The sequence below is a fragment of the Crinia signifera genome, chromosome 7, assembly GCF_055691185.1.
Source record: "Crinia signifera chromosome 7, ASM5569118v1, whole genome shotgun sequence".
Lineage (NCBI taxonomy): Eukaryota > Metazoa > Chordata > Amphibia > Anura > Myobatrachidae > Crinia > Crinia signifera.
Genome location: NC_139223.1, coordinates 69,407,404 through 69,418,978, shown reverse-complemented (window position 1 = coordinate 69,418,978; position 11,575 = coordinate 69,407,404). Strand labels below are relative to the sequence as shown.

At 41.7% G+C, this 11,575-nt stretch overlaps 1 protein-coding gene across 1 annotated transcript; it reads right to left on the bottom strand.

Moving 5' to 3' along the window:
- Positions 1-215: 215 nt before the first annotated feature.
- On the bottom strand, positions 216-11,073 carry CEP20 (centrosomal protein 20). Its single transcript, XM_083152006.1, has 5 exons — positions 10,938-11,073; positions 8,704-8,901; positions 6,328-6,412; positions 4,567-4,700; positions 216-434 (listed from the first exon to the last, which is right to left on the bottom strand). The coding sequence occupies exons 1-5, from the start codon at positions 10,963-10,965 to the stop codon at positions 358-360; spliced, it is 522 nt and encodes a 173-aa protein (XP_083008132.1). The 5' UTR covers positions 10,966-11,073; the 3' UTR covers positions 216-357.
- Between the last annotated feature and the right edge of the window lie 502 nt (positions 11,074-11,575).

Genomic DNA, 11,575 nt, shown 5'->3' with positions numbered 1-11,575 from the left:
GATATATTAGTGCACAGCATGGTGGGTGAATGTATATGCCTGCCCAGCTGTGAGGACCAACAGATTGAGTGGCTGATTGGTAAGTGTATACTGTATGCTTACCTGAATTGGCCACTCTGCCAGCAAAACGGCAAGTTCGATGTCAGGTTGCTCCAGTGTGTACTCAGTTTAAGCCATCAATTACAGTACAACAGTAGCACTTTGTGGTAGATGTTTTAATTTGCTTTAAAAAATTACATAAAAATAAAACACAAAAAAATTGAATAAATTACATTTAATAATAAAAAAATATATATAGAAATCACAGGTGGAATGTTGTAGTGTTATGTGCACTTCAGTGGAGCGTGGCACTGGCCACTAACTTTGTGTGCCACGGAGAATGCGTGACTCCCGGGTGCTTGGCTGGGTCATTTTCATTGGTCCTGGATCAGTGTCTGAAAAGCAAGAACAAGAAAAGTATTAAAACAAACATAAAATATATATATATATATATATATATATATATATATTTGGGGGCTGCTACACTTCTTATCCAAAAAGGTAAAAGATGTGTGTTTAGCAAGGTTTACTGTGTTAAAATAAATCTAAATGAAAAATCATGAGTTGGTGTGACCACCCTTTGCCTTCAAAGCATCATCCATATTTCCAGGTACAATTAAACACAGTTTTTGGAGGAACTTTGCAGGGAAATTTTTCCAAACATCATTTTGGAGAGTAACAAAAGTATCTCTCTTTTCAACTTATAAGCAGGAGCTGCAAAAGTGACTCTTATTAAATGTAAAATGGTCTTTAATATAACAATCTGTTTCCAAAGTTAAGAGATCTATAAAAAGGTGTTATAGATATACTAAGTGGTTTTAGACACGTCAGTTCTAAAAGACAATGTTAAGATTACCATGAAAAGACAAATCTGGTTGAAACATGAAACAATGGCAATTACCATGTGGATTTCTAAGAATGAGCAGATGTTTATTTAGCTGTGTGGAATTTAATCAGCCAGTAACCTGTATTTATATAGAATGAATGCATTTTATAGAATCACTGTGTTTTATAGAATCACACACCAGGCCCTGACACCAGTAGTGTCCTCTCTAAATTCTCCCACCACACAAATACAAACGGACAATAATCTGGCCATGTTTTTGCATTGTGATAGAAAACCCATTGAATATAAAGGAGAACATGCAAGTGACTATAGAAACATTTAAGCTGGATACACATTACAGGTTGAGTATCCCTTATCCGAAATGCTCGGGACCATGGACATTTTGGATATGGGTATTTTTTTTTTTTACATAAAAAAAATAAAATAATACATACCCCCTGGCGGCGCCCCGACGTCCACGGTGTCCCCTGGCTTCCACGGCAGCCATCGGATTCCTCTTCAGCAGTATCCCTGGTCCCAAGGATGCATTGCACGGGTGCACCAGTGACATCACCTGTGCAATGCATCCTTGGGACCAGGGATGTCGCTGAAGAGGAATCCGATGACCGCCGTGGACACCGGGGGACGAGGCAAGTACATAAGAAAAGGTGTGTGGGGGAAACCAGAAACAACAGGGTGCTCTCACTAGCAGGCCAGGCATGTCCAACGTTGGCCCTCCAGATGTTGTGAAACTACACATCCCAACATGCTTTGCCACAGTTTTGCTATTAGAGAATGCTAAAACTATTGCAAAGCATGCTGGGATGTGTAGTTTCAAAACATCTGGAGGGCCAACGTTGGACATGCCTGCTTTAGGATGAAGGTAGTTCTTAACCCCTTCCCGACGGGGCGTTTTTTGTTAACTTTTCTTTTTTTTTTCCTCCTCGCGTTCAAATAAGCGTAACTTTTTTAATTTTCCGGCTATATAGACACATGAGGGCTTTTTTTTTGCGGGACAAGTTGTACTTTTTAATGGTACCATTTACTATACCGTATAATATTCTGGGGAATCAGGAAATAATTCAATGTGGGGTAAAAAGGAAAAAAAACGCAATTCCACAATTTTGCGCTGGTTACGTTTTTTTGAAGTTCATAGTTCGTTTAAAATGATGGGTTATCTTTATTCTATGGGTCGTTACGATTCCGGTGATACCAAACTTATATAGTTTTCGTTACGTTTTACCACTAAAAAAAAAATAGAAAATTTTACGGTTTTTCTAATTTGCGTCGCGTCGCCATGTTCTGCGGCTTATAACTTTTTTATTTTTCCACCTACGGACCTGGGTGAGGGCTCATTTTTTGCGGGCTGAAGTGTACTTTTTAATTAATATCATTATGGGATATGTGCGACTTTCTGATCTCTTTTATTTACATTTTTTTGGGTAGGCGATGCGACCAAAAAACGTAGTTTTGGCGTTGGGAATTTTTTTCCGTTTACGCCTTTAACCGTGCGGGATAACTAATGTTATATTTTAATAGATCGGACTTTTAGGAACGCGGCGATACCAAATATGTTTATTTTTTTTATTTTTTATTTATTTTTATTTGTGAAATGGGGAAAGGGGGGTGATTTTAACTTTTAATATTTTTTTTTTATTTTTTAACTTTTTTTTTTTTTTTTTTAACTTTTACTACAAGGCCCCCTAGTGTACTTGACCACTAGGGGGCGCGATCGCCTGTACTAGGTTCAGCCATAGAGCTCTATGGCTGAACATAGTGATTTTCAGCACTTCCTATTACATCCTGCCTCAGGCAGGATGTAATAGGAATGCTGACATGGCCAGCACAGGGGTCTACATTAGACCCCTGGCTGCCATGGCAACCGATCGGCACCCTCCGATCTCGCCGCGGGGGGCCCCGATCGCCGCCAGAGGGGGGCGCCCCCCCTCCGATCAGCTATTTAAGCACTGCGGGCGCTTTGCCCGCGGTGCTTAAAGGGTTAAACGGCCACGATCGGCGAACTCGCCGCTCGTGGCCGTGAGAGCAGGTACCTGGCTGTAATATACAGCCATTACCTGCTCTCTTTCAAGCCAGCTCACTCCGTGAGCTGGCTTGATTCCCCCGCAACCGTCATATGACGTACATGTACGTCATATGTCGGGAAGGGGTTAATGACATTGGCTGAACATATATGTATACACACACACACACAGACACCACTCCCTCCAGACGCATCTGCCGCAGCACTCAGTATTACTAAATCATACACATCCAGATATTGGCACTCAATGGTCTCCTTGATTTAATAAAGCACAATATATATGTATGACATCTGAGAATGTGTAATAATCCCATAACATTCCAAAGTAATAGGTTTTTAAAATGTATTAAAAGTGAATGAACAGAAAAGAAATCTAACTGAAATCAATAGTTGGTGTGACCACCCTTTGCCTTCAAAGCATCGTCAATATTTCCAGGTACAATTAAACACAGTTTTTGGAGGAACTTTGCAGGGAGGTTTTTCCAAACATCATTTTGGAGAACTGACCACAGCTGTTCTGTGGATGTAGGATTTCTCAAATCCTTCTTTCTCTTTATGCAATCCCAGGCAGCCTCAATGATGTGGAGATCAGGGCCCTGTCGGGGCTATAGGATCACTTCCAGGACGCCTTGTGCTGACATTGGCTGTATGTTTGGGGTAATTGTCCTGCTGCAGTGCACCTGGGCCCCACTGCTTTCGGTCAGTTCTGAGTTGATGGCACTGCTGGTGACCTTCCGCTTTCAAAAGGAAATAACATGTGTCTTTCATCTGATGTATTGTTTTCTTGGCCGACCATTGTGTCTACGGTTCTCAACTTTGCCTGTTTCTTTGTGTTTATACAGTATATGAAAATGATAATCATTATCACCTGATTGGTAGGATTTGTTAATCATACACTAGACTATGGGTCTGATTCAGAGTTGCAAGTAAAGCAAAAAACACACGACTGGGCAAAACCATGTTGCACTGCAGGCAGGGCTGATATAACAACATGTGCAGAGAGATTTAGATTTGGGTGGTTATATTTTTTTTATGTGCAGGGTAAATAATGTCTGCTTTTGCGTTAAGCCCACAAATGTTAGGTGGCTTTATTTTATATATTATTTTAACACTGCAAAAAAAATCCAACACCCAAATCTAAATCGGTTATGTGCTTTTTTTGCTTTGCTTGCAAACATGAAATCAGACTTAATTATCCTACAAAATCCCTGACTTTGTGCTAGAGAACCTGGAAGAATTGATGCCATTTTGAAGGCAAAGGGTGGTCACACCAAATATTGATTTAATTTAGATTTCTATTTTGTTCATTCACTTTGCATATTGTTAACTGATAAATATAAACAATTAACACTTTTTGCAGCAATTTTTTTCACACTTGCTTTAAAGTTTTGCACAGCATTGCATCTGCAGATGGGTGCATCTGACTGCTAACCACCTGTAAGTGTCAAAACTCGTAACCTAGAAAATAGATTGTTTAGAATTTGACAGTCTCTAAATGAATTTATTTTACTCAATGGGATGGTGGGGGTTAATTATTAGAGACAGCACCTTTTTCTCCTGAATGCCCAACGGAGCTATATAATTGTGGATGGCTACTAGTATACCTGCCTTGGGTTCACACGCCTCTCCCACTACAAAATATGATTGTCCTCAATGTTACCTTTGATAACTCTGTCTGTAATGTATTCAAAAGGCCTCTGTGTGGTGTTCTCGGATGTTGGCTTTAGTACCACGGGACAAGGAACCTCTCTGTGCCCATGTAAGAAGTGTGAGAGTATCCCATATAGAATTGGTCTGGAGAAACAAAAAGAAAAATAACAACAGCTAAACATATGAAAGCATGAGCAGCACATTTACATGGCGATTTATGATAAGCCCAGGAAGACCATCCTTTCCCTCCCAGAACTGGACTAAGGTCCTTATTCTGGTTTACTCGCAGAGGCAAATTCCTCCTCAAATGGACAAACCATGTGCACTGCAGGGGGGGACAGATGTACAGTAGCTTGTGCAGAGAGAATTAGATTTGATCTACATTGCAGTGTAAAACTAAAGCGGCCAGTATTTACCCTGCACAGAAACAAGATAACTCACCCAATTCTAACTCTCTCTGCACACGTTACATCTTCTGCAGAGATGTAGTGCAGTGCACATAGTTTTGTCCATTTGAGAAGGAATTTGCCTTTGCGAGTGAACCAGAACAAGGGCCCAAGTGCATGCAGAGCTACATCCCCACACAGGGAGCCAAAGATTACGATCACAAGAAACTGCTCTGAACATAAGCTAAAGGGCAATATGCTACCACAATAAAATAAAAAAATAATACAATTTAACGCTTTTATTAATACAGCACTTACATAGTGCGCAGTGCTTTAATGTTACATCCTACATCAGTGGTGCTTACAATATGCATTTCCTACCACACATGAGCACAAGCACTACGGCTCATCTCCATCAGAAGCAACTTAGCCGTATTTCTTTGGTGTGTGGAAGGAAAGTAGAGCAACCATACGAAATCCATGCAGGCATGGGGAGAACAGAAAACTCCACACAGACAGAGGTCTGGTTTGAAAGTAACTCATGACCCCAGTACCTGTTGATTAATGCAATACATACAGCACTAGTAACATAGGCTTTTAGGAATATAAGGTTCATGCTAGGGGTTCAGTATGAATTTCCAACAATCACTTGGCCGACACTGTTATGCCGACAGGCCATTAGCCCGACAGGTACAGAATACTGACATTTGAAATGCCAACATGCAATATACTCACACGATCATAATGCATGTTAAAATGCTGACACTGTTGTCATATCGACATGGGCACTGTATTATTGTACCACATCCATTCGCCATGCTTCGGACATGGTGTCTAGCTATGTTTGGCAAACTATTTTATTCTCACTCTATGCCCACTGAGACGGTTAAGTATAAAGAAGTAGGTTTTTTGTAAAAAAAATTATGAAAAACTGTATTCAGTATAATTTGTGTCAATATTTTGTCTGTCAGCATTGTGGTTCGTCTGTGTTATGTACCTGTCCGTATTTTGATTGTCTATGTTCAGTACCTGTCTGCATTTTGTTCATCGCCATTTGGTAGTGAATATTCTATCAATCTGTATTTCATCCATTGGCAAAATAACTACATACCCATTCTAGCACTGTGCAGTTCCTCTTCTCTGTCACTCTCTGCTGTGGCGTTTCTAGCACAGGTCTGGTCTGCATGTCTGTGCTGAAATACAGACCACATTGTGCAAGAAGCACCACAGCAGAGAGCCACACCCCTGGCAGGGAAGAGGAACTGCATGGGTTTTGAAAGAAAAAAACAATACAGCAAAATTAAAACATCATTGAATGGATTTGCAATAAAATCCCACACTCCCTTTAAGACACAGAAAGCAAACAAAAGCCCTTTACTGCTTACACTGACTGTGCGCTGGAGTCTTCCACAAGGTTAAGCTCTCTGGCTAGGAAAGAATGATCCAGTGGAATATCAGGTAAAGCGGTTTCTGTAAGACACAGTAAGTTCATCAGTAAAAAAAATAAACCATTATAACAATAGTTTACAATAAGTTTAATGAATTGGGGACAAAAATAAACAAAAGAAAAATGCCATATTCAGACTGCTAAAAGCTGGAAAAGACACCTCAATGCACTATACCGCCACTAAGCAGGTAAGAATAGTGCCATAAACATTATTGCTTTCTAGGTAAAATAAACATTTTTATAAGGTTACATCTGCAATGTAACCGAATCTGCTTACATAAGATGTTAAATGAACGTAAAACTATGCAGCTCTCTCATACACACCATTCCATAATCTTGGCCTCATGACATCATTGCCAAACCCCTACAAGGCAGCAATAATCTACATCACCTCTGCTGAAGTGTGGGGAGAAGGGACCCTTGTGGTACAGTCTGTGATTGAATGGTTTTATTGGTTTTAGAACATTTTATTATATTGTTTGAAGCATCCCTACATGTACGCTTGCTTCAGGTACGCACAGAATTCAGTCACAAATCACCAATGGTCTCTAGGCTATGCATTTGCTGGGCCGCAGTACACATGTGATGCAATGTTACTGTAACCCCAGTTAAAGTGCACTGGGATTTGCAACATGATTGACATGCTGCAGACATTTGGGGGAGGAGACATGAGTGTTCCTCAGGTTGTTTGGGCATGTCGTAGCCAATGGCTGAGTCCTCGGAAGCAATTTCATTGGCCCCAGCAGTGTAATTTTGCTGGACATTCTGAGTAACATGACATCATTCATATTTCTGTTGCAACCAACGGATATATATATATATATAGATATATATATAGATATCTATAGATATATATATCTATATATATATATATATATATACACACACACACACACACACACACTCCGGCACTTTACGGATATGTTCGCACAGATTAGCATTTATCGCTCACGCAGAACATTTTTAGACAATGCGTTTGAAGACTTAGTAACAGTGTCAGTGTCTCCAAAAACAACTGTGATTAGACACAATGCAATATTTTAGCTACTGGTTTTTAGAAAGCGAGAATATACCTGCCAAACTTTAATGCCCTCCAGATGTTAATGATTACGGCATGTCCTAAATCTCCATTACAGTTATTCATTTGATATGATCTGAACGTAAACAACTGTATTACCTTACTAGAAAAGTAAAGACACTAATGTTGCCTACACACGGGCCGACTGTGTTGATCGCTCAGCACACAGCACTGCACAGGGCCAGTGTTCTCCAGTGAGATCACAGGCCCCGACTAGTGATCTAACTAGATTTATCCGGCCGCGCATCACTATGGCCCCTACATACAGAGTGATGTGGATCATTTTGTAAGAGATCTAGTCAGATCCCTTAGAAAATAGGCTGAAATTGCCCTGTGTGTAGGCCACATTGATGAGTACCATATCATGCTAATTGCTACTTACTTAATTAGCTTTCCCCATTAAAGACTTTCTAATACATTGGGGTGGATTCAATACGTTGCGCCGGGTGGCAGCTCCTGCAGCTATTCTAATCGGTGCGCTGCTAGCTCCGACTAGTGGATTTCTGCTCACACCGGTCCGGGGGTGAGAGGCGAAATCTGGCAAACCTAGGGCGGCGATGCTGTTTTAATCCAAAGACTAGCGCAAAAGGCTTTGTACGGGGCACTTAAGTCAGAAAATGACGGTACTTGGGACTAAACACCTGTGAGTACCGGCATTCTCCAGCTTAGGGAACTTCCTACCGGCACTATTCACTGCGCACTGTATTGAATGTACCCTAATGTATTATGAATAGCTGCCAGGATCTAAACGATCACCCATACGTACCTGCCATCAGAATAGGTTTTATTAAAGTTTGATGCCATGAGACACAAAAGGTGGCAGGTAAGAGAAAACCCCACATCATAGTGCATAACACCCACACCAAATAATCCACATACATTCTGCATGTTAGGAAGATGGTCCCTACTTTTAAAGCATGGAGAAACAAAACGAAGTAACGGTTTACAGGTAGAATGGGCTGTTTGGGGATGTGTGAGGCAAAAACGTCACTGAAAATGTAATTCCCAACTGAGTCCTCATGAGATGGAACACTGGGGCAAATGTATTAATCCTGGTAGAGTGATAAAGCAGCAGGGTGATCACACAGCACCCAATCAGCGGTGTTTGAAAAATGACAGTTGGGGGTTGATTGGCTGATGCGTTATCATCTGCTACTTTATCTCTGATCTCTACCTGAATAGAGCACAGCAGATGCATGCTTTCACCAACGGGCTGAATGTTGTGAAGAACCATACCTGCTGTTAAAACAGATGCTGTGTATTTGTACTTATTGAACACCAAATACTCCCTAATCATTTCATTAATGAGGAGGTTCTCATGTGACAACTCCGGCCTGGGTTCACTCTGATCTTCCAAAGCGGCAAAGACCTCTGCGCGGACTCGAGCTTTAAGATGTCCTAAAACGCCTCTTTTATCCAATGTATCTGTTAGAACTGCAGAAATATTCTGAATGAGTTAGGACAACAGATACCAAGTAAATTACTTCATATCGTAAAGTAGACATGACCACAGCAACATATACAGCATTGTATATACATTCCTCCCAACATGACCCTCTCCAGGAGGGACAGAATACTCTATTCCTGAACTTCTCTCTTAATTTATGATTACTATCACCTGTGGTGACACCTTTCTTATCCATTAACCTGTTTAAAACAGGCGATGGCAACCATACATTAATAGGAAAGTCCAGAAACAACATGCAGCCCGCGAACAGCTCCTGCTGTATGTGGCTGTGTGCACGCGGCGTAGTCCTGTGTAGCTGACGCTCAGCCTGTGCGTAGCAGGCGCCAAAAGGCCGCAGGACTATGCTGCGCGCACACACAGCTGCCATCGGACACACAAACAGCAGCTTCGAGACACCCACCCCCCAAATGTCACTACAGCCACAGCGCCATAGGTGAGTCACCATGACTGCATGGGGCTGCAATCAGCACCATTTTTCAAGGCTGGTGCGCAGGTGTTTGGAATATCTAAAGAGGGGCAGGTGTGTAGTATTACTAATGGGGGCAGGTGTATGGAATAACTAAGGGGGAGCTGGTGTGTGGAAATATGAGGGACATGGAATAATGGGACTACTTCAGTGTGAAATTTCACTCATTCCGTGTGGCATAATGTGACTTTTGGCTCAATCTTTGCGGCATAATGTGAAAAGGGCAAGTATAAAGGGCCTACTATTGTGTTGCATGATGTGTAAAAGGGGTATATGGTGTGATACAATACATTCAAGACACACCCCCTTTTGAGTGACAACACCCCCTATTTCTATAAAAGTGCAGGTCAGTGTGGCTATACAGCAACAGCCCGCATGTTCAGCTGGTCCTGGTGACATCACTGAACAATAGAGTTTACTGATATAGTAAAGTGTGTACACTCAATATTGGCAACCTGTGGCTGATATTGGTAACTATATTGGCGGGTTATAGGGTAGACATGGCTAAGGTAAACAGGGTCAGAAGGTCGACACAAGCATTAGATCGACAATGGGAAGGTCAACTGTCAAAAGGTCAACATGAGTTTTTTCACTTTTTTTGTAATGTCGACATAGACACTTTCTAAGTGTACCGTGTCCCCTCGCACGGCTCGCTGCGCTCATCATTCTTTAGGCACGGTGGCTCGCTGTGATTGCACACTATTATATTCTTCCTACACGCCGTAGCGGATGGTAGGATGTGAAATACCGCCTGTCGGCACTAGTCCGCCTCAAAAAAAATAAAAAAACATGATAAAATCATGTCAACCTTTTGACCTTCCCATTGTCAACCTTCTGACTCTGTCGACCTTCAGTGATAGTCCTATTGACCGCATCGCACCCATATTGGCCGCGGTCAGCATCAGGTAGTATTTATGAGGGTGCTTCAGCTCTGGAACCAAGGTGTATAACTAAACAATCTTTATTTCAGTAATAATACAGTGGGCTTTTCATATATGTATATACACAGCTAAAGATTAGATATTTCACATCTGCCATTTTCATGGATGCTAAAAGCATAAGTAACAATTACTTTATATATGCTGCTGTTGCAAAGTGTACTATAGAACGAATTACACAAAAGGTGTCCATACACGTACCAATTACCCGGTACTTTTTGTGCTAAAATAGCATCAACGCATGCACAACGATGCTATTTTAGCATATGGGCACCTAAAGACTACTGCACTGGGCACACATAGGTGTGTGTGTGTGTGTGATATGTGTATATATATATATATATATATATATATATATATATCACACACACACACACCTATGTGTGCCCAGTGTCTGCAGTAAGTCTTTGTGTAATTCGCTCTATAATATATATATATATCAGCCTCTGTCTCCTGCATCTGGAGTTTATCACGGGTGTAGTTGTAATACAGGCAAGGCAATAGTACGTCTGCAGGTGAGCGGGAGTCCTGTGCAGCTAATAAGCTCTCGCAGGACTTTCAGTACAGGAGGAGATTGCTGTTGCCGGTAGCTACTCACCGGCTTTCAGATCAGACACAGTTGCCATGTTGCTTCCGGCACTCACCAATGCTGTGTATATACTATAATGTGCCGTTACCAGACTCACATACTACAGCAACCGCCACGCTACCACGCATGCGTAGCTCTCTTTCCTGCGCTCTGTATAACAGTGTGAATGTGAAACTAGAGCGATAATAGAAATTAAATCCGCTTGGTAAAAGTGTCTTCACCGCGGCAGCCATTTTTGTATAGATCGGTGTAATGTTCTCTTGCTTGATTTTATTGTAGGATGGACGTCGGAAGCCCACCATTAAAACAATGGCTGGCTGGGCTTCCACCATTTAAACTTTTGATGTGATAAGTTATAATCACATCAAAAGTATTTCATGAAAATAAATAGTCAAATGATTTGCACTTGCGCAAACAAAAACATGCCCTAGGCAGGGGATGGCACTGGAGACGGGCCCCATAAAGGGGGCGGAACTGGAGTAGGGATGGCAATCGGTGCCTTTTCCATTGATGGTTGCCATCGATTGCAAAAGTGCAACTAGTCATCAACATACCTCCGAACCGTCCCAATAATCGCGGGAACGTCCCGGTTTTCGGGGACGTTCCCGCGACCCTCCTGCCACCGGCAGTGTCCTGCAGCGGGGGGG